Source organism: Bemisia tabaci, chromosome 10, assembly GCF_918797505.1.
Source record: "Bemisia tabaci chromosome 10, PGI_BMITA_v3".
Taxonomy (NCBI): domain Eukaryota; kingdom Metazoa; phylum Arthropoda; class Insecta; order Hemiptera; family Aleyrodidae; genus Bemisia; species Bemisia tabaci.
This window is the reverse complement of record NC_092802.1, coordinates 8,949,246-8,973,513: the sequence shown is the minus strand read 5'-3', so window position 1 is coordinate 8,973,513 and position 24,268 is coordinate 8,949,246. Positions and strand designations below refer to the sequence as shown.

Sequence of the window (24,268 nt, the reverse complement as noted above, 5' to 3'; positions counted from 1 at the left end):
AGACGCCGACGCAGTGATCAGGAGCGTGGGGAAGAGAGGGGTAAGTGGATTCCTGTATGAGCCACGTTTAGCTAATGGTCTAATGAGTCTCGAGGCTCATCACAGATTGCACTTACACAGATTGCACTATCATGAGTGGCGGTAGCCACCACCGGGCAAGTAACCTATCCTCCAACAATTGGCAACACAGCACAGCCCGGTCGAGGCAATGACACCATAGTTACACGAACTTGGCTTATTTGGGTTTTTCAGAGCACGGGTACCAACTTTTGAAAAGTATAACCGAGGTTACAGATCTGTCAAAGCAACGTTTTGAACAAAACGGAGGAGTTAGATTCTCATTCCGAGAGTGCCGACCTGCTCAGCCATCCTCGAATCAATTCGCTTGATTCTGCTTATATATGCATATTTTAAATCAGCGCGTCGCATTCTTAGGCTTTTTTTAAAAAAACCAAGTAACGTAGACTCTTGGTATTCACTGCACATAAACTAGCGACCCCCAGAATGAGAAACAACTTTAAATCATAATTATTGATGGATAAATAAACTTTTTACACGCTTTGGAAAATCTCAGAAGTTCGCGGTAGTCACTTTTCGGTAAGGAACTAAGGGACTCGGTTATTGTATCGAGCAGGGTTCGAAACGATCGCAAAGGCGGTATACTACGTATACGCGCCAAAAAACACGGCCATTCTCTGATCTAGCAGCAAACATATAGTTAGTGGAAGGTCCTCCATTAAGGACCTAGATAAAATAATTTTTTCCGTTCTTTCGGACGAAAAACAAAATGATGCGTTCCACATGGGGCTTTACAAGCGCATTATGTCATTTGACTGGAGAAAAATTGTTATTAGAAAAAGTGAGAGACATTCGTTGGACGTGCAATAACCTGTATCCTTTTGTATTACTCGATCCAAAAATTACCTTATTCATTTCTATCGGACACCAGTTCCCTCGTAAAATTAAACGTTCCTCGCATGGACGGACTGGCTCACATCTAAGAGCGTGGACCCTTGGCCGGTTAAGGGGGTGTCGTATGATATTTCCCGGGGGATGCACCCCCAGAGAAAAATTTTTTAAAATTGAGCGTGTTAAAGTAACCGATGGACTTGTGAAACGAAAAAAAAGAGAACAAATCACAGCTACCAGACGCATCCAAGCTCCGTTATTTCTAGAGATTCTGAGGCAGATCTGGCCACCTAAAATACTGCTTTTAAACACTAAAAGTCTGAAAATGATGAACCCAAGAAACATGACAGCTGGAAAGATCTTTTTAGCTTCCTCGATTGGAAAATGAAACATGCAATCTAGTTAGTACAAGGTGAAATTTTGAAGGAGAGAGAGAGGGAAAAAGAGTGTTGAGTCTAGCAAAGGACAAGGTGTTCAGTAAGGCAAGTAAAAAAAGAGATAGGAACAAATCAATTAAATGCATCAGGTATATACGGCAGGAAGATCCATTCAGCAATAATTTTGTTGGAAATGAGAATATTTTCAGACGTGACCGAACAATTGAAGCCTAACTTTGTGAGATAGCATAACCAAATTTTATTGAAATTCACAGACTGAATGGCCTATTTTGGATCCAATGTTGAATACTGACTTTTTGCGAGGAAGGTGCAGTCATTTTAATGATATTTTTATTAACACTTAAATGCTGAAGCCGGGTCAAATTGCGAGGCTTCCTAACAAAACCTGCCCCGCAGATTGGATGGGGCCGGTTCACGCGAGCTTTAGATGTTGGTCTGCAAATCATTCCAAAAAAGAATCGAGTATCAAATCAACACAGTCGAAGAAAGGAGGGACCTATTTGGGCCTCTTTTTTAACTTTTCTCCCTGAATCTGAGAGACACCTCATTGGCAGCACATAGCGGAGCATTGCGAGTTCATGCCCCGGGCCATTGCGCCTTCAATTTTGCAGATGCAACACGGACATCCATCAAGCACGAATAGTCGTATCTCTGCGCCGTGATCAACGCGAGTCCTTTCCCTTGCTCCATTTCCTTATTGTGTTGGTTTCGTTTGTCTCACTTGTAGTGGTGCTTTAAAGGCTACGTGAGCAACACAGTCGAAGGTAAGAAAAACGTAATCCGGCCTCGCTTTTTAACTTTTCTCGCGGATCTGACTAACAGCCTAGAGAAGAGCATATTGCGAATTCACGCCTCACGACTCACGCCATCGCGCTTTTAATTTTTCGCGATAGAGGATCACTTTCCGAGTCCAAAACACCGACGATTTTTGAAATCAAACAAGTACGGATAGAGAGAAAAGGGTTCAAAGATAAATATTTCAACTCGCATATCTCGTGAACGGTTTGTCGTAAAGCGATGATCTTAGTCTCAAAATATAGAGGAAACCACCACCTTTCAGACAATGATGACAAAATTGGTCCATTTTGAAAATGTCATCCATTGCTGTCACGTTGCCGTAGTTCAAATTTTCAATTTTTAGCTGGGGCGATACCTTTATAGGTCACTCCTAGATTAAATCATTCGTCAAAAATGACAAGATCAGGATAAATGAGTAATATGCAATGGATACAGGGAAATCAAAGTTTTCGATCATAAAAAAATGTATGTTTACCTTCAACGGTTCGCTGGGTAGAAATAAGAGGAAAAAAGAGGAATTGCTAATAAAATCGTACCATTTGAGCTTTTTAAATTTAAGTCCATCCTACAGAAACGATTTGAAAAAGAGGCATGAATTTTTGTTGATGCAGCGAGAGTCAGCTGAGGCTAGTCTTGTAACATTCATATGTCTCGATATTTTGTTCTTTTTTAATAATTTTCTTCGGGAATTAGCTATAATGGGGTATAAAAATGCACAACCTTGCAATTCGTGATTGGTTTGGGGGCATTTGGTGATCTTGGGACTCGGAACAAACCAGGTCCAAGTGTACCACATCCACTTTGAAAAATCATATCTCTCCTCCAACTTGTTTCCCCAGGATGAACTTGTGCTTGTTTTAAAGCTTAAACGGTCTACTTTCATCAAAAAATAGTTAGATTACTTTTTGTGCGATTCCTTCAACGTCGCAGCTAAAAAGGTGAAAAACTGAACATTTGAACTTCGGCAACGTGGCAACAATGGATGAAATTTCCAAAATGGACCAATTTTGTAATTATCGCCTGAAAGCTGGTGGTTTTCTCTACATTTTGAGACCAATATCATCTTTCTACGACAAAGCGTTAGCGAGATATGCGAGTTTAATTTTTTTACTTTGACTCCCCTCCCCCTCCCTCCGTGATCGTCCGATTTCAAAATGCGTCAGTGTTTTAGACTCGGGAGGAGATCCTCTATCAACTTTGAAAATATTTCGAAGATCAGGCCAAGGTTGAAACGGACAATTTGGAATGAGGTCCTTTCTTCCTTGCTCTAGTCACAAGAACAAGAGGCAAGTGAGAATTGGAATCGATGCGCGATACGTCATTACGAATCTTTGTTTACATTCCAAAGAGCCAAAAACGTGAATTCTCACGGTGAATGAGTGAAAATGTCTGTGTGTGTTTCATGTGCGTCTGTGTTAGTGACTACGCGCTCACAGAGGAACCAGTGCGTCTTCATGAGAGCGTTATCAGGCAACGCGCCGCGCCGCGCCGTCGCTAAATAGTCACCAGAGACTCTGCGTGAAACTAAATTCGGCGATAGTACAGCAGGAATCTAAGACATCCAATTGACGTCCCAAGGACATTGCTCCGATTTCTCGGTCTATCGAGATATCCACGATACGTCTTGAGAGCGTGTGAGATTAGGGATTTGCGACCCCTGCCTGATGTGTCCGTCGGATGTCCATCGGATATGCGCTTCTCATCGCGGGAGTAAGAGACATCCAATAGGCGTCCCACGGACATTCATACTATTTCGGTATTTAGCGGATATCCGAAGAACGTCTACCGGACGTTTAAATTTTCTGCATTTCCCAGTTTTTTTTGTAACGTCCGCCGGACGTCTTCCAGATGTGCGCTGCAAAGAGCAGAAACAGGAGACATCCAATAGATATCCCGCGGACTTAGCCCTAATTTATAGGGATTTTTGACACATCACAGTACACCTTCAGGACGTGTGAGAGTATCGGATTCGCGACTCCTTTCCAAAGGGTCCGCAGAATGGCCATTGGATGATCGCTACGCGGATCGGATATCGCGGAGATGAGAGACAAAGGATGGACGTTTCACGGCTATTCATTATGATTCGGTATTTTGCGGAAATAGCAGGGACGTCTACGTGACGTGTTAAAGGGGTGTATTTCCCCAAAAACATGGCAACGTAGAAAAAAGTGAAACAAATACTTTTATGTATTTTTTTATGCTTAAAAAAAAAAAAAAAAAAAAAAAAAAAAAAAAAAAACTAGCGGTCAAACTTGATCACCTTAAATTTCATTTTTTTTTAACTTTTCCCGAAATTTGGGGACTTGTCAACGGAATATTGAACTGATTTTGACCCTACTGAAATAGTGTGGAGGCAAATCGAGGGGAAATTGGCTTATTTCGTAGGAAAATTGAATGACCTATGAATTGACGTATTTGGGGGTCCGAGCCCCCTCCCTTAAAATTAGTTTGAAGCGATTTCTGCAATTTTTCCTCAAAAGCGAACACAATTTGGTAAATTTTCCCGTTTTACTTATTTATTTACGATAATTTGAACTGGAGTTATGATTCTTTGAAAATAGGTCAAATTTGACCTTTGACCTATCATAACTCGGTCAAAAAGTAAGATGTTGATCTACGGTTTGCGCGAAAATTCTTAGTTTTTTATGCTCTTTCGAAAGAGGTATCACAAGATAAGTAGGGGTTGACATTTGGAAAAAAAGTCGGGGGCCCCCCGCCCCCTGTGTGGGGACCAAGATTTGGACCCCCCCCCCCCCAAAAGATGAGGAGACTGAGTACTGATGAAGGGGATGGAGATAGGAACATTCCCAAAGTCTCATTTTTCTATCTCGAACCGTTCATAAGTTAGGGGGGGGGGGGGGGTTGGACTTTTGGAACACCCTGTATATCAAAATGTACGGAATAGTACGACAAATAAAATGAACAGATTTTTGTTCGAATCCGGAATCAGTCATTTGAAGATGTACTAGGGCTGGAAAAAAAAATTGTCCCTTAAGAGAGTGTGAACAATTGCATCATTGCAATCCAAAATTACCTAAACGATCAAATTGAATGCATATTTCAAAAGAACGCAATTTTTGGAGAATTTTGGCGCAAAGTGGACCTCAAAATCTTTTTTCGTTCGAAAGATATGGAACTCAATGGTTTTCAACTTGGTAACACTGCTACGCGGAAAGAAATTCATTTCAGGCCTAGAAATTTTGGAAAAGAGCGTGGGTATCCTACTAGGGGGCCCTGCCCCCTGACCGCTACGCGGCCCAACCCCCGGGAGGGCGCCGCGGGCCCTATACGCATATGTATAGGCAAAGATGTTCTTCCATTTTAATACACCATTTTGTGTTCGAGCTGCATCGATTTCAAAATTTTTGACGTAACACTCAGATTTGTAAATGATGAGGAATAGCTGGATGTACATAATTTCACAGTCCACTTACTGGAGAAATTTCCATATGTTATTTTTAAATTCTTGATTTAAAAAAAAAAAAATCGGATTTCGACCGTTAAGAGTTAATAATATTTTATCCGTCCCGACGCGACGCAGCGCCTGCCTTCTCACTTTGTATCTGCTGTTCATCTGTTGTAAATATTAATAATAGAAATTCAGCAATCAAGTAAATTGACCAATGCCACAAATCGAAGCCGGAAGAATGCAGGAAAAATTGAGTTAAACCTTATACCTTGGACCTTGAACCCTGAGCGATGCACCTTTCCTCAACTCTTCGAATGAGGAGCCCTTCACGAGCTTTTCCATTGTTTTATTGTTTATTCGAGTCACTCAAGTAGAATCCCACACCTTGACGTTTCTAGCGGAAACGACATATCTCTCACGCTATTAACATTGGACTTAAGTGACATGAGCTTTAAAAGCTCAACAACATTAAAAGTTCGGGGTTTCATAATTTTTTGCACATCTACATCTACTACAGATGACATACATGTAAAGATCATCCTTATCGGTCCGGCAGTTCGTCAGAAATAGTGCTTCCAAGATTTTGCTTGTAGCTGTATAATATAAAAAAAAAGAAAAAAAAAGAAAGAAAGAAAGATAGTAAGGAGAAACACATGAAAAGTTGGATCCATTTCATTTGTGCTGCGTATCCCAAATTTGAGAGACATCCGATGGAAGTCCCGCGGACACCTCGCAAATGTTATGGTTTTCCGAGATATTCACGGGACGACTCAGGGACAGGTATTTAAGAATATTAATATTTTAAAAGCTCGAACATGCAAACTTTGCAACGATGTACCTCCGAGACCAGTCTTACACCCAAACTAAAATTTTTACTGGAGGCTCGTCCCATTATAAGGTTTCATTAAGGCCGCATACCATAGAAATCTTCGGGCTTCCCAATAAGAGGCTAAATAAGTCCCTCTTTTGGAGGGGCTCTTTCCTGATTTGCGAGGTCACTGTGAAATACTGTAGTATTATTTCTTCTAAAAGTGCCAACCAGTGCACGTTAATTTGATTTTTACCTAATTGAGTTTCATGAAAGTTTAAGACAGTGACTATTTATGATTAGAACATTATGTAATTGTTCAAATATACTACTAAGTGTTTTGAAAGTTTGGAGTATGGTGCTGCATTTCCACGAATGAGGATGGTTTAAGCGAACTTGGAAGAATCTGGGGTAAGTATGAATTTATTTAATGTTAAGTGAGTTTAAAAGTTGGAGTATGTAGGTTGTAACTATTTCTTATTTTTCATTTTCAGATAAATACATGAAGAAACAAATGAATGATGATTGTTAATAAGCTAAGCTCCCTCATTTAAACATTTCCTTGTTCTTAGAGGGTCCGAATTAGTTACTCCCTTATCGTTATTCAGTTGGTACAGTTTGAACTGGACCTAGAAAACACACTACTCGGACTTTGGTGCATGTATCAAATCAAACATACAAGAAAATAGAAAGAGGTGTTATCAGATTAATTGGCAGTTGTTTGCTTTTCATTGTCACGAGCAGTGGACCAATTTGCGCCTCTCCTAAAGGCAGCAACATTGCTCGCGATCAAACTGTAGCAAGTCCTCAATCTCTAGTGGACAACTGCACTCAGGTTGCTTCCAAACAGAAAGTAACCAATTGCCAATTCAGCTGACGTTATCTCTAAATCAAACTAAAGTTTCATATTCACTGGAAAGGCACCGGCCCTGGATGCCATTGCAAAATTAAAAACAATTTCACGTGCTTGCATCTGCCAACACCTCCAAAATGTTGAATTTTCCAGCAAGCAAAGTAAAAAGTTAGAATTCTTTGATCTAAAATAAGCCTGTAACTTCAATTTGGAGGGAAAATGTTCGGTATGTGTGTAGTTAAAAATCACTTTACCTTGTCTGCTGTGCTTTTCATGAGGACTGCTGCTTTTCATATCAGATCCAAAATTCCATACTGAGTAACTTGATGAAAGGCCACTTCACAAGAAAATGTTCCAAAACAACTCATAATCATAAGATAATGCCTATATGATTCATAGCCCAACAAAACACTAAGGTAGGTACTCGCAGCCGTGTCTCCAGGAGCTGAGGCCCAACTGAGAAATGAAATTGAAGGCAACATAACCATGGAAAGTTGTACTAACACGAACACGAATTGTGCAGAGAATATTCCTGACCGAAGGATTATGATTATTCCGGAGCATAAGAGTTCCATGCTGATGAGGGCAAAGATTTCCATTGGAGATAGGGGCATCTGAGTTGTTGCACCAAACTGACCGTACTTACTGCTGCGTGGAAACGAACGGTTTAATAGCACCACAACGTTGAGTACCTAATGTTCGCAATAACCGTAATCTGTTATAACACTACAAAGCTGTAAACAAGCTCCACTTTTTCACTGAATCAAAAGATTTGCTGACCTCCCGTGTTCTCGCTAACCACCGTCACGATGCGGATTCGACTAACTGAATGAACGAAACATAACCTCACTCTCAGAAAGTTTGTTTATGTTATGAATTTGTAGCTAGGGGTCTGCTACATAGTAAGCTAGTATTCTCCTGCCCGCAATATGGCCGTCCTTCTGCTCCTTCGGCCAATCACGTTCCTCGCATCCGCCAACATCGCTACGATGATGTCACTGAGAGAGTAGGCCACAGCTTCTCGAAAGTTTAGAGCGAACAAGACATTCTTCCACATGGTCCTCTTAATGTTAACATTTTTCATCTGCCTCCGAGGTGAGTAAATGGCTATTTATTCTCTGACATTTCGAATCTTTTTCTCGAGGAGTCTCTAGAACGAATCAGATAATCCAATTTAGATGGCTCCTCAGACCTCTCAGTCATGTCGCATGGGTACCCATCTCCCCTGAGCAGCAGCCTGGAATATTCCCTCAATACCTACCTAACTCATGCGTAGCACAGACTCATCAATCTTCGTATTTGCTATGAATTATTCCAATTTATTTTGGGGCCTTGCTGCCTATATGTCCAACGGAGGAATCTTCCAGTCTTGAGGATGAATTCTGTGTACCTCTCGGCATTGCTACATCGCTTTTATCCTGGCCAATTGATAACTGCTGTTCATGGAATAACATTGTACAGCTCATCAAATTTTATTTTTCCATAACCTCCTGGTGGGCAATTTTCCTTTACATCTCTTATGTGCCAATCTGAGCAGGCCGATTGTTGAATCGTTACCGAATGACCATAATCGATACATCCCTATCGAATGCTGTTTATCGATCACGATCATTCGATAATGATTCAACAATCCAGGCTCTGGTGTTGATTTTAAAACCTGAAATTTAGATCGATTTGAAGAAAGTGAGATTGTGCTTAATTATATCCCGGTCAGGAAACACTATTGTGATCACACAATTTCTTCCACTTACTTCGGCTCTTCTCTCTAATTATTGACAAAACATCACCCAGCAGCCCCTGACGACATACAATGACAGCAATAGTTTCCTACGCTATGCAAGAAGTGATTTTTTCCCCCTTTTTTTCTGGCGCAGAGTAATCACTTCATTATTTTGCTTAATAGTTCCTCATTGCAAATCTGTGAATTTCCCTCTCCCTCTGTCTCAAATCTTCAGAGGACACATTCTCCCTCTGTCTCAAATCTTCAGAGGACACATTTCTCCTTTGCAGCTGTTCACTTGGCAGTAGAAAAGAAAAAGAAAAGAAAGAAACGACCAGCAAGGCCTAACCACAAGCAATATTTGGATTGGTTGAAAAAGAATAAACCAAGTGCCAACGAGAGAAATGGCAAGCCGACATCTGAAGAACCGAGAGGGATACCCTCTACATCAACCACTACCAAAAGAAATGAGGATGTTGGTAACCGTGAGATTCCTTCCACTTCATTATTCTCTAAAGCCTATGAATCAACATCGGAGACGGTCAATGATTCATCCACCACCAGTTTTTCAAAGAAATTAAAAAATTGGGTGTTCAAGCACAAGATAACGCACATTGCCACTACGGATCTGCTAAAGATACTGCAAGAAGATGTTCCCTCATTGCATCATCTTCCAAAGACAGCATCAACCTTCCTAGGTACCCCTAGAGATGTTCTGTCGGAAAAAATCATTGACGGTGACTACCATTACTTTGGAATTGCCGAAAATCTAAATAGAATTTTGGCAAGCGAAAGGACCTTGCCGTCCAAGTTAAAGCTTATCATGGGATTTGATGGAGCTCCACTGACCAAATCTGGTAAGAAGGAGTTTTATCCGATCATGGTAGGATTCCTCAATGTCCCATCTAAAAAACATGTTGTTTTTACTGCAGCATTGTACTGCTCGGACGTGACATTGCAGAATCCTAAAGCCATTTTCAAGGATTTTATTCCAGAGCTCAATCGTCTCCATAAGGAAGGCCTTCTAATCAATGGAAAGCACGTTAAAATAAAAATGGCTGCTTATTGTATGGATGCCCCTGCCAAAGCTCTAGTTTTGGGTATCAATAACCACAATGCTTTTTCTTCATGCACCCGCTGCAAGGTCATGGGCAAAAGTTATGGCAAAAGACGATCTTACCAAGCCCAAAATTCCGCTAGAAGGCTGCATCAAGATTGGTTAGCTAAGTCAGACGACTGTTTTTTTTCAGGAGAAAACTGCCTGGCAGATATCAACGGTATTGATTTTGCAACCGAAGTGGTGCTGGACCATCAACATCTCATCTGCTTGGGAGTAATGAAGAAATTACTTGTCAATTTTTGGGTCAGAGGTTCTCACAAGAACAAATTCGCTAAATTATCAGACCATGACTTGAAAAGAATAAATCAAAGGATCTCATACCTGCATGACAAGAAGCTGTTTCCTCAGGAATTTGCCAAATACCCAAGAACTCTGGCCTATGTTGGGAAATGGAAGGCAACAGAATTCCGAGCATTTATTTTATATTTAGGACCTGTGGTTTTGAAGGACATATTAAATTCGAAAGCTTATGAACACTTCATGCGTTTTCACACTGCCATCACAATACTTTTGAGTGAGGTCCTTTGTAATAAACAGAATATTGCCTTCGCTGATCAACAGTTACGACTGTTCGTTCTTGAGTTTGCAGAACTTTATGGAGAAGACTACGTATCGCATAATGTTCATGGGCTTATACATCTAGCGGAAGATGCTGTTAAATTTGGTCCGCTCGATAATGTAGCGGCTTTTCGCTTTGAAAACCACTTGGGTTACCTCGTCTCTTTAGTTAATAAGCCAGCTGAAGCAGTGCAGCAAGTTTTCAGGCGTATCGATGAACGCGATCAGTCCAATTTTACACCAACCGCAGCTGACACCTCCACCAAACCATCTTTCTCAATGTCTCACGAAGGAGGCCCCTTAGCTCCGAAAACTTCAGATCCGCAATACCGTACAGTTCGTTTTCCACATTTTACCCTCTCGATACAAAGACCAGGGGATCAATGTTTCATGAGTCGTAACCACAAAGTAATTCTCCTGTCGAACATTGCCTCATCGATGAAAGATGGATCTCCAAAAATAATTGGATCTGATTTTTCAAGGAAAGAAGATTTCTACCAGGATCCTGTCGTGAGTTCATCACTAGGGATACAGGAGGTCAGCTGTCTCTCAAAAAAAGTCACTGCCTATGATGTTGAGGATATATTTTTAAAATGTGTCATTCTGCCATTTTTTCTGGACCCAAATGATCCAATTGGCACAAAATTGGTTAATGAAGATGGACTACGCATCATCTTTCCGATGGTGCATCTGGGAAGGTCAGGTAATCAGAAATGCTCCCCCCAAATTTTCCCTAACTGTCCGTCCATTACCTTGAAAGTCACCCTCACCTTCTAATTCATGATAATTCGTTAAAAGTCGAAGTCCTTAGTATCCTTTTGTATGAATACAATGGAAGGAAATCATTAACTCCAGGAAAATTTAAAGCCATGACAGCAAAGGAATTATTTTCTGTGTATTTTATTGGCCCGGGTTTTGAAGTTTTGCATTGGATTGATATTTTAGATTCCTTGATAAATTATTGCAAAATGTTGATACGGTTTTTCCAACTCCTTTTTAAATCTATATTGAGAGAAGAGAAAGGAAAAACCATTATAAAATTTTATAAATCCACTATAGAAAGCTGAATCCTTTAAATTTTTCCGATTTTCTCCTTATCTTCTAAGGTGAAGCAGTAAAATTTATGACTAAAAAATGACGGGCTTGGAGGACAAGGTGCATAAGTGCAGTTGTGGAAAAAACAGAGATGGTAAGGGTTTCAACTACAACAGATCTTCAAGGGTACTTAGTCAAAATTTCACTCCCAAATTCCAATTTTTAAGCATCAATAAGTAAATGTGAACTCTCCCCCATAAGGCTCCATACAATTTTGTTACTAAAAAGACACATTTCTCGAAATAGTAAAAACTGCACTTATGCACCTTGTCCTCCAAGCCCCTCAAATGTAAAACCAAAGTAGCCTCTGTGCGCAATTACCTCCTTACTGTTCGCTTTTTTGTTGTTTGTTTTTCTTACCTAGTGATGCTACTATATTTCTTTAAAATGTGAATTGTCACTTATGCTTTGACTTATTTATTTTCTTTCAGAATAACAACACCATGAAGCAATTTGTTTTAGTGAAATTTACAGGGCAAGAAGGGGGGGGCGATATTGTTCCCCTCCATTGGATGGACAAGACTGAAAAAAAAGTTTGGTGGCCGCCGAAATCTTATTCTAATCAAAAAGTTACAGACCTTATAAAGAAGGGACAGCCGAAAGAAAGAAATTGGATTTCCTACTCAGTACATCTTCTGTCCAACCAAAGATACAGTAAGTTTTTTCAATTAGTTGTAAATTCCATCATCAACCTCTTCTAATTTTTCTTTTGACTCAAAACTTTCCATTCCTTTAGCGACCTGATTTTAATTGAAAATTGTGGAAGTTTTGCTCCAAAACTCCAGTCAACCATCCTGTTTAGTTTCATCGGCCATCAACATATTTTCCTTCCAATCAGATGTGATAGGCCACTATCGCTGCAAGCAACAAAACTTTCTCTTCAATATCAAATCATTAAGAAAATAATGTACCCACTGCCCTTAATATTGTATAAATGAATCCCTAAATTAGTTCGAATAGTTGTTTCTTTTTTCTTTTTTTGCTAAATGTTTGTACCGATTTTAGCTGATTTGATCATTCTATAGTACTTCCTTTTAAGTTTGCTGAGTGCAATAATCAAAAGTTTTGCACTGCTACCTATCACGAAAGTTTCATTTTTAAAATTTCGAATCAATTTCTTGATCTCCTCAGCTTTTTATCGAATCAGAGAAGTGTGGACACAGTACTATGCTAAAACTTTTACAATATATTTCAATCTGTCAAACTGCTCAGAAGGAGCAGCATTCGGAGAAAGAGTTACACAAGAGCGTGCGATGGAAATTAAATTATTTTCTATTCAGAATGCATTGAATTAGTACATTGATCTCTGTTTCAGATTCCTTTACTAAAGCAGAAAAAGCATTTCTGGCAAAACAGGCCGAGTTTTTAAAAGCAGCCACAGACACAGAAGATGACTCCTTAATTTTAAGAAGGCATTCGGAGGCAAAGAGGCAAGAGCCTCAAACCTTGTCATCACCTTTTGTTGGCAATTCAAAACTCGGTGAGAATCTATTCTGCATTTCATTCCAACAATGTCTTTAGTTTAAAGGGCCTCGCCAAAAAAGGGGTATTTTTTAGCCTTTTTTTGGATACCCGAGTTGGTCAATGGGACAAGGCTCAAGTAAAAGCTTATGGTAAGGGACTTCCAGGCGAAGTTTCAACTTGAAGTGACCCCTCGTTTAGGCTGTAAAGCGTACCCAATTTTTTGTTTCTATGTGCTAAAATCAAGGAATTCTGGACTATTAATCCAGTGCATCAAAGTTAAGCAGACTAGTGCACCTGAGTTAGTCGACGGGACAAGGCTCATAAGAAAGCTTATGGTAAGGCAAAGTTTCAAATTGAAGTGACCCCTCGTTGAGGCTATACAGCATCGCCAATTTTTCGTTTTTATGTGCATAAATCAAACAATTCTGGACTATTAGTCCAGTGTTTTATAATTAAACAGACTTGTACATCGGTCTGCAGGCTGAATACTACCCTGAGATTGTATAAAAATGCAAGTGAAGGTCATCGTGAACTTTTCAAAGCAGTGTTGCCAATTTTTCATTTGTTTTTATAACATAGAATGAGGGTATTTTCGAGATTTTTGGCGAAAAATGTATCTTCATGGGCTATAACTTTGACAAGTATAGGCAAATTCAATTTTTTGTAGGAACGAAAACTAAATTCTATGGCCTGAGGCTCTCTTGCCTGCTCCCAGATTAGAGAAAACCACTGGAATCACGTTTTGCTTTTCAAAAATGGAGCTGAAAAATATCTTCATTTTATCATAAAAACGCCATGAAATGGTAACATTGGCTTAAAACTTCGTCTTCTCCTTTAAAAACCAAGCCTACAGTGTTGTATGGTAATATTTTGCCTACACCAAATGGTGACAGCACCAAATAATACAATTTTCGTGCCAAAAACTCAAAAATATCAGCGTCTCACCGTAAAATAAATGTTCACAATTTGGCAACGTTGCTCTGAAAATTCCATTTTTGCCTTGAACAGTAATTATGTACTATTCCATGGTGGTACTCAGCCATCAGAATGGGAGAAGTGCCTTGAAAATTACGTTTTCGGAGCATTCACTTGAGAATCTCTTTAATTCTCGTAAGAAATTAAAATAAACTTGGCAACATTGATTTAGGAAGTCGATTTTCTATGTAAGTAGCGATCATTTACTATCGTATGGTAATGTTTTTAGCCCAAACTCGTCAAAGTTATAGTTGATGAAGGGACGTTTTCCGCCAAAAAGCTCGAAACTACCCTCATTTTAAGTTAAAAAAATTAATAAAAAATTGGCAACACTGTTTTCGAAAAGTTCACCATCGCCTTTAGTCGCGTTTCTATACAATCTCAGGGTAGTATTCAGCCTGTAGACCGTTGTACAAGTTTGTTTAACTATAATGCACTGGACTATCAGTCTAGAATTCCTTGATTTTAGCACATAAAAATGAAAAATTGGCAACGTTGTACTGCCTAAATGAAGAGTCACTTCAAGTTGATACTTGGTATGGAAGTTTGCCTTACCATAAGCTTTCATTTAAGCCTAGTACCGTTGACCAACTCGGGTATCCGAAAAAAGGGCCTAAACTTGGCGAGGCTCTTTATAGCAGAGTTTAAACGGGACTGGAAATTCCCAGAAAAAAATAGGAAGTTAACTCCAGGACGGAAGAAATAAATAAATCCTTCATTTCTGCATCATTACATGCATCAACATTATATCTCGAACCACCAGTTGATCCACAAGAACTCCACCACTATGACTGATGTGTCATTGTAAATTATGTCGTTATAACTGATGCATAAATACATTGAATCTATGGGCTTTCAGCCAGGACCAATTAGATCCTAGCTTTACGTCCCAATTCTACAGTAGATTTCTTCCTCCCAACTTACTTTACTTAATACTTTTCTCTTTTTTTTCAGGTAATCAAGAAGAGGAGGATAAAAATAATGATGATAAAGATCAGGATGATACAGTTAATAGTAATCATGACAATGAGGATCAGGATGATATAGTTGATAGCAATGATGACAATGCTGAGGATGAAGAATCGGATGTTGGTGAGCATAATCTTTAGTTTCCTACTTTTTGGATTTTCATCTGTACAATAACCTGCTTAATTTAAAAAATAGCTACAGGGATAAGGGTAGCCATGAAAATCTTAAGTTTAAGAGTGGAGCAAGAATACCTGGATCCATATAAAATTACCAATGGCAAGAGGGAGAATGCATACCCCTTGACAGAATTGGCTCTTTGATGAAATTGAAACATGTTTCTCTCCTTGTGCGAAACCTGGACTATGCGACTGAGTCGGAGGAAACATAGTGAAAACAGGGGATGGCTATAGAATAGTTCTTTTGTTATGACAACATTTTTGAGATGGAAAAAAAAGCTCCTTTCTTCTTTTTTGTTTAACTCATTATTTAGAAAAGAGTAATCTTAAGAGGATGTTTATTTGGGAAAAAGTCTGGAACTTACTGGACCCATGAGTGTTCTTCCATGTTTCTCTAGAGAATTAAATTCTCAATTTCAGGAAGTTACCAACTTCCGATAAGTCTGGGTGAACCTGAAAATGTCTGTAAAATTTTTGGAGCCGGAAACTCATTAGGTCAGACGATTTTGTTTTCTAACATTGAATTCTTGTCCCTATTGAAATGAAAGAAATGCTCTAATTCATGTGCTCCATCAGTGGGGGAGCTTCCCCTTAAATCCATTCCCCTGCCCAGCACCCTTGGTAACTCGGGTGATGGTCACAAAAAAGTTGTCCAAATGAAACTTTACATCCTATTTTAAGTCTGTGCATTTGAAAATTGTGAGAAAAATGTTCAACGGTTTTTCTCCAAATTAGGTAACTGCTCATTAGGGCAAGTTCGGCAACATTTGATCTCTAGTGCAGCATTCTTTCTTTACCACAGTATTATCTATTATCAACGCGCATCATTTTGTTATTCCTCCCTGATTTTCTTTTATTCTACCTCTTTCAGAGGAAATTCCACAGGATAATGAATCCGAAGAAAATCCAAATGATGGTGATTCCAAAGAAAATCCAAATGATGGTGATCCCAAAGAAAATGACCACCAGGCAAAAGGTAAGGTAACAAATTAAGTATAATGTTGAAAATGTCGTTTTTTCCTATTTTTTAAAGCAGACCTTGAATTTTGCACAGATGTGCCTGGTGAAAATTATTGCCTCACCCAACACCCTTCAAAAATCAGGCGAATAGCAGGAAAATTATGTCTTAAACTCATTAAACTTTTCACTTAATTAGCAGACAAGGCATTTATGAAAACAGTTTTTCTTCTAATTTGTCTCTGGAAAAAAATCAAACATTTTAAATGTATCCAATGATTTGTTGCATTTTAAAAAGTCGCGAAATACATAATAATTCATTTTCAGGGGGACAGAGCTCTATATTCTCTTTCTTAACTTCTTCCATAATAACAGAAAGGGTACAATGGAGTTGTTGCATGCCGCACTTACTTGAACATTGAGTAATTAGCCACTTTTTAAATTTTACGAGAAGCTGCATGTTTCAGTATCCGCAAGTGTCACATCTATTTTTGCCTCTCTATTTCATGCTTTAATTTTTTTTCTCTTTTCAGGTTCAGAGATTATCGATCGACTTGAGCGTATCGAGAATATGATGCATAAACACCTAGTGGGCGATTTTTTTTACGACTATGAAATTATCGATAATATGCTGCCCTTAGACAATGATAAAAAGCTGACAGAATTTGAAAAAAAATGCATTTCAAACCCAGAATTCAAAGAAAAAGCTGTAAGTTTTGAAGTAATATATTTAAATTTTTACACCTAATTTTTCATTCAGACGGTTTCCTACTCTGGTTGTTTTTTTACGTACATATCTAGGAGGATTGGTCTCGCCTACCTAGAATTAGAAAACACATTCCATTAGACCTTATCTTGCCTCCAAAAGTGTGTTCTGCAATGAAACGTAGCAACTTTGCTCTGCAGAAAATTCTATAATCTAATATTACTACCTGCTCCTTTTTCTCGTCAAAAGTTCATTACTCACTTTTTTAAGAGAAGAATAATAAACTATTCCTAGACTCACTTCTAATGGTTTTAGTGATTTCCTTCTACAGTGACAGTCATTACAGAATCGCACCGTAATTGGTACAGTCGCCCCTGAGTTTTCTTGCTAATCACGGAGGGAATTTATAGAGTGAATGATTTTGAAAGCAAGTACTTTTATGCATTTTTTAAATAAATTTTATATGTCAATAAATTATACCACTGCTACTAACATGGCGCTTGGCGCTCTTATAGAGGTTCTGTGCGCTTTGCGACACCCAACTGCCACTGATAGCGATCCTGCCAGAGCTCCTCGAGCAAATTGCATCTCCTCATTTCTTCACTTAAAAATCAGAGAGATGGATCCAATTCTCACCAGTTGACCAGTTCCACTCATCTAAACAGCTCATTTACCTTTGGATTCTCATACATTCATTATTTCAAACTTTCCTCAGCCTAATTGCATTTTTACTTTAAAGTGAAGTAATTTCTCCAATTGTTTCCATTGATGTTTTCAGATCAAATGGGTGTGCTGCATGGGGGGGAAAGATGAGGGGAAAATAGTGACAAGATCGCTAAAGCAAATTCTGACCCCTGAAGTAGCGTCATTGTTTTCTTATGAGGGCCGAAAACTCAAGAGGTCTTTTCAAGTTCTTCAGCTTGACAGCATTTTAAAAAGTAAGTAAATTTTTTAAAATGTTTCTTCTCCTTTTGAAAATGTTTGAATAAAAACCAGTTTGCTGTCCATTCTCGCATTCTTTTATCTGGAACACTTACTGGCCATCGATAAAGTGAAGCATCTTGGTGATCTTAGATGATACTTGACAATAGAGGACAGCAGTTGAAACCATCCATAGCTATAAAAAAAGGAACCTTTAGCCTTTTTCAAATGGTTCTCTCGCATCGTCTTTCAAATAATGAGTTTGATTCTCAGCAGTATTCTTCCCTTGTACATGAACATTTGTTAGGGTTAAACTCTCTCAGCAGCTTCGCTAATTTGAATCAATTATCTATTAAAAACAGAAAAATTTACCAAAAAAATGTAAAAACTCACATGCATGTAAAATTCTAAAATGCTAGGTGCATTTTGGCATGTCGTTCTGTACTCAGTGGTGCCACTTGTGAGATGACAATGATGATGACCAAAACTGATAGAAACTACTGAGTGACAACACTGACGACATATTTGTGGTACCACTAGAAATGAACATATTATCCAAAACAAGTCTGGTGTAATAGAATCTTAGGTGTTAATGAGATTTTTCAGTTTTTTTAAAAATTATTTTAAACCCTTTCTTGTGCTCTACCTCTCCTCTCTATTGACGTTTATGGAGCCTAGTTGAAGATTTGGATGTAGAATTTCAAAGAAAATCTCACTCTGGTATCCCAAAGATAAATTTGTAAGTGGTTGAGTACATTTTTTTGCCAATGGAAAGTAAGAAGTTTCATCATTATCCGACAATTTTATGTTGTGGGAATCAAAGATGATGCTTCTACTTATTTTTTTTTATTTATTAATTTATTTATTTATTTATTTTTATAAATGTTTTTTAACTGTTGGCTCCAAAATATCCTGCAAGTCAGATTTGATAATTGTATATTGGGTGGCTATTGTCTCACAATTTTTGTTGAAGATTCATGTATGCTCTAGTATTAGTAAGTATAGATTTTCAGATTTTGTTGCCCAATTTTTATCCTGATTCTCAAGGGCCAGCACTGAGAAGGACTCCTCAGAGGCTGAGTTCAATGTTCCGACTTTAAAGTTGTATTTATGCATTATCCAGTCATCCATCTTGGGAGTACTTAGATGTTACATAATGTGATAAAAAGTCTTTAAAATTAAATATTTTGTTTCCTTTGGCAGCTGCTGCAAAACGCCGGTTGCGGGCTCAGTACGATGAAGATCTACTTGAAAATGCGATAGTTAACTTCTTGAAGCATGCGCCAGACCTCAAGCTTGAAGATCCAGATGAAAAGTAAGTAATTTTTTATTCTGTTGCCCGACTGGACATTTCTGAAATTTTAAGTTGATGATACTATTATTGATGAAATTAATGATAAGAATAATTATTATTCTAGAGGAATGACAATAATGTGGGGAGAATAAATTTTTATTTTTTCGTAAATCTGCACATAACCTTAAATTTATGACTCTCTTGATGGACCGGAAGAATTTGACATAATCTTTTCATTTGAATTTCTAAGTCATGCATGTGCAGACTGGATTGCTGGGTGTTGTCTGGCATGTTTGCTCATGATGACAACTTCTTGAGTAAACTGGTAAAATTGGAAATAGTCTGAAAATCGTATTTAGGTGTCAAAAATTGGAGAGAAAAGTGCAGGCATTTCCCAATCAAACTTGAATTTTCTTGTCCTGTAGAAACTCTTGAATGACTTAAATGCATCTTGTACTGAATCACCAAAGATCAAGCTTCGGATATGTTTTTTTTAAAGAATTTTTAGTCTCAACATCTTTGAAGAATCAGCTAACTGAAAGTTTGAAGAGCTTTTGTCATCCTGGTATTCTTTTAAGTACCTCCAACATTACGGCCAAAAAGAGCAGTGCTGAGTAACTATTGGACTTCACTTAGCAAGAAGGAACTACAATTTCTGGTTCATACACATATAATTAAATATCTGCAAAGGAAAACCTCATTCCCTTTCTGAAATCCATCTTTATTATAGTTAGGGTTACAGGGAAAGGCTAGAAGAAAGTGGATTTGTTGAGTCTCCAGACATTCTAAAATGAGATTTTTCCAAAAAAATAAACCACTCTGGATGTAAGATACATTCTAATATGTTTCTCTAATCTTGTCATACTTTTTAATGCTTCTTTTCAGGGCAGAGGAACCGAAAAAAAAGAAACGGAGGATCCAGAGAAAAATGCCATTCTATTTCACAGACGGCTACTCAGAGTCCATCATTTCAGTGGCTCAGACTTCAAAGGACACAAACAAACCAGCAACTACTGTACACACAACAAGTACTGCTCAAACAACCGCAACTGAAAAAACATCAGCTCAACCACAAGAGCCCACTGAAGAAAAAACATCTTAGGTTTTTTCGTTGTTTTTTTTTTTTTTTTTTAAGTATTGTTTCTTATTTTTATTATTTTAATGTTTTCCCCAAATGTGTTCGTTGCCACTCAGTTTTTTTTCCACTTCCTCTAAAACTCAGGTTTCAAAACGTAAGTGTACCTTTACCTAACTTATTACTGCAGAACTTGTATTTCAGTTAAATTTAACAAACTCAGCTAAGAAAAGCTGCTTTTGGTGAAAGAATGTCCCTATTCCCTCCTTTTTACTCAATCGACATGCATTTTCCAGTGCATTATTATTGCTTTATTGGTTCGCCAAATTTGTTCTATGCAAAGCCCATTTCAATTTATTATTAAACATATTTCCATCGACTTAATTCAAGTTAATTTGATTATAAGACATCTAATTATTAAAAATTAGCTAAAAATTAGCTATTATAGCTATATAATTAGCACTAAAAATTAGCTGAACCAGACATAGCTTACCTTACTTGTCTTTTTTCGTACATTAGTATTATTTCTTTACTATTCCTATTATTATTTCTCTATTGTTACTTGAGATTCAATTTATTCTGTTCTTTATTAACTCAGCTAAGAAAAGCTACTTTGGGCGAAAGAATGTCCCTATGCCCGCATTTTTACTCAATCGACATGCATTTTCCAGTGCATTATTATTGCTTTATTGGTTTGCCAAATGTGCTCTATGCAAAGCCCATTACCATTTGGACTGCATTTTGCAATTTGGAACTATAAATTATGGCTCCTCTGGAAAAACACTTATGTGCATAGGGAAACTTATGGCACATACGTTGTTTTTAAACCGGGCTAGAATTTATAGTTCCAAATTGCAAAATGTAGTCCATTTATTATTCAACATATTTCCATCGACTTAATTCAAGTTAATTTGATTATAAGACATCAAAAATTAGCAGACATAGCTTACCTTACTTGTCTTTTTTCGTACATTAGTATTATTTCTTTATTATTCCTATTATTATTTCTCTATTGTTCCTTGAGATTAAATTTATTCTGTTCTTTATTTCTATAATTATTTTTTCCACTTCCTCTAAAACTCAGGTTTCAAAACCTAAGTGTGCCTTTACCTGCCTTATTTCCGAAGAACTCGTATGTCAGTTAAATTTAACCAATTCAGCTAAGAAAAGCTGCTTTGGGTGAAAGAATGTCCCTATCCCCGCATTTTTACTCAATCTACAAGCATTTTTTAGTGCATTATTATTGCTTTATTGGTTTATTGTTTTCAGATAAGTATTACGTATTCCAGAACCTCAGGTTTCAATGTCAAAGTCGGTTCCAGGATTGCCGACAGTTTGGAAAATTAGGGAATTGGTGGTGACTGCGAAAAGTCAGGGAATTTCTGTCATGATAAGTAAATACATTTACTTATCACTAAAACGTATCGCTGATCTTCCAACTATTTATCCTTTATAGTCTTTCTAAGGCTTGTCATATTTTAACTAGATACCGAATGCCTTTTTCCTTCATTGGATCTAAAAAAATTTAAGTACTTTTAAAATACTCACAGTTCAGAGGACAACTCAGGACGATAGATCGTTAATACTGATTTTCAGAAAAGAAATATCCACTGACATGTAACTATTGGTATGAAACTTAATCAGAACCGCTGATTGTGAGAGATGAGCTGCGTACCTAGTGAGGAGTGAGCTTATCATGGATGGATCTGCTTGCGTAGTGCAGGTCACTTCAGCCACAAAGGTAACCCCAACGTCCTGAATGCGATGATGAAGGAATAATCGCTTCAATAAAAATTGGATACTATAGTATTATAGAGTAGAATTTTCTATTTTGAAAAAATAATCTGTGCAGAGGTTGAAAAAAAACTCCATCCCATTAAAAAAAACAAAAAAAAAAAATATAGGCGAAGAAGAAAATGTTGAGTAACCGCCCCCAGGGGGGCCTTGAGGGGATCTCTGAAATGAGCTCCACCCTTAATAAATCAGCCTTTTCCACGATGACCATCGGTCCAAACTGGAACCTGTCATGAAATTTATTCGCATGATATTTTACGCTCCATCTCTGCACTTAATATCACCGTCTCTTCCAAGTCCATTGATTTTCTGGTTTTTTTCCAGCTACAGGCGCGGAAGGGGGGGGGGCAGGTTTAGTAATGCGAACGTCGGCTTGAAAGAGGAAAAGAAATTAATTTTTTCCTGAAAATACAAACAATAGGACTGCATTTTGCAATTTGGAACTATAAATTCTGGCTCTTCTGGAAAAACACTTACTATGTGTAGACGGAAAAGAATGGCACTTACCTACGTTGTTTTTAAACCGGGTAGAATTTATGGTTCCAAATTGCAAAATGTAGTTCAATTGTTTGAACTGACGGGAAGAAATTAATATAACAGAATTTGCCTCTTTTTTTCCGGATATTTATTCATTCTTAAAGCACCTGTAAAAGTGTAAAATCATACTATCAAGGATGCCTGACTCTCAACTTTAGTTTTCCCAAATTCCGTTTCATAAAACAAATTGGATGAGAAAAATGTTAGAATTCTTTGCTGGCTCAATGCAATTCTAGTTAACAGGGGTAAACACATTTGTCTGAATAAGTGTTTAAATTTAAGTTTACATGATGCTAAGTCACCGAGAAGTTCATCGAGAAAAGTAGTGAAATAGATTCCGCTGTTGAGTAAAGTTGGTAACATATTTTCCCCGGCTTTGATCACGTCAAATCATCATTTTTAGAGGTTATGTTATTTTTAAGTGTTTGCTCGTTGCTTCGAAGATACTACATCGCCACTACTCTAGTAACTAGAAATTAGGTAGGATATTTACGGAAATGAATTACTTAATTAAGCATCTTCGTCACTGTGCTCTCGTCAGAATCTATTTCTATTCCACCGGTGGAAATTGTCGCGCTCGGAACAATTTGTTTTCGTGTGTACATAGGATGAGAACGTTTCATAAGCTTATCCTACTAAAGTCGTGGGTTGTTTGGTTGAATCCGCTGTTTAATAGTTTGATACATACAACTGGTGCGGCTGTGAAATTCATATCAACTATTCGTGTCCCTCAGTTACTACAATAAGTGCTTCCGTTAAGTTCGTATCAAAGTATCCAAGTCTCTCGGATACTGTGCAAGATGTTTGGGTGAGTCAATTTGAATATGTTTATTTTCTATTTGAAATAGGATTCTTTGGGAAGCATACTCAGATTTGACAGACAGCCAAATCTTTCTATGCATTTTTTAGAGAAGGGTTGCAGTTAAAGTGAGGAGCTCTTGATCGCGAGACCTGTTCTAGGCATAAGCGGTGATGAGTGCCGGTAGATCATTGGTATTTTGTGTTCGTCAAATCGAAAAATCAAGACCAAGGACTAGCATAGTCAGTTCCATGGTTTCGTATGGGACGTTGCTGAAAAAGGACTTATATCAGATTCAAAGTAAACTATTTAAAAATCTGTGTCCAGATATGATAACTTAGCCTTTCTTCAAGTGAGTTTACCATAAAGAGTTGAACGCTAAATCATTCATCGTTAAAAATTCCTGTAAGATCCCATGTTATTGAGGTTATGATAAGAATACTAATTGGACAGTTTACTTCCCACCTGCCTATCAAATGACGGCTCCATGCGGGCTACATTTTTTTTTTTTACGCCACCACGAATCTATAGTTTCTGTATTATTGAACATTAGGTTTACTAATTGGCCTCTCACAGACCGATCATTGAAAGTCAAAGCAGCCTGATGAAACATTGAAATGTGATTTATCGCATGGTTGATTTCAGACTACGTCTACTCTCATTGTGCATGGACATCTTTAATAATCAAAAGTTAGACTTCCAAATGTGGAACAACGTTTATAACATTCTATTGGGATTGACTGTTTAGACTTTGCAACGCCTTAGGTATTTGAGCCATCCGCTAAAATTCGTGTGGGTAACTTGATGCGCATACAAAAAATTAATTTGGCTCCTGAAATATCATGCTGAAACAAAAGAGACAGATTCCAGAAGACACCATTCCTAAATATTGTGGAACGCCTTGATTGCATGTTATTATGTCACCTTCAATAC

General features: G+C 37.9%; 1 protein-coding gene across 2 annotated transcripts; it reads left to right on the top strand.

Annotated features, from left to right (window-relative positions):
* Positions 1–3,650: 3,650 nt before the first annotated feature.
* Positions 3,651–24,032, top strand: LOC109042048 (uncharacterized). 2 transcript variants are annotated; one of them, XM_072304883.1, is made up of 10 exons: positions 3,651–6,733; positions 8,060–8,270; positions 12,100–12,322; positions 12,984–13,148; positions 15,062–15,199; positions 16,124–16,228; positions 16,743–16,918; positions 17,694–17,853; positions 19,040–19,151; positions 20,016–24,032. In XM_072304883.1, exons 3-10 carry the CDS (start codon positions 12,112–12,114, stop codon positions 20,230–20,232), a joined length of 1,284 nt encoding a protein of 427 aa, XP_072160984.1. In that variant the 5' UTR covers positions 3,651–6,733; positions 8,060–8,270; positions 12,100–12,111; the 3' UTR covers positions 20,233–24,032. The 2 variants fall into 2 exon arrangements, with proteins under 2 accessions (XP_072160984.1, XP_072160983.1); XM_072304882.1 differs by lacking the exons at positions 3,651–6,733; positions 8,060–8,270; positions 12,984–13,148; ... (4 more) ...; positions 19,040–19,151; positions 20,016–24,032 and adding an exon at positions 8,277–11,276 and having other exon boundaries at positions 12,100–12,213.
* Positions 24,033–24,268: the final 236 nt, after the last annotated feature.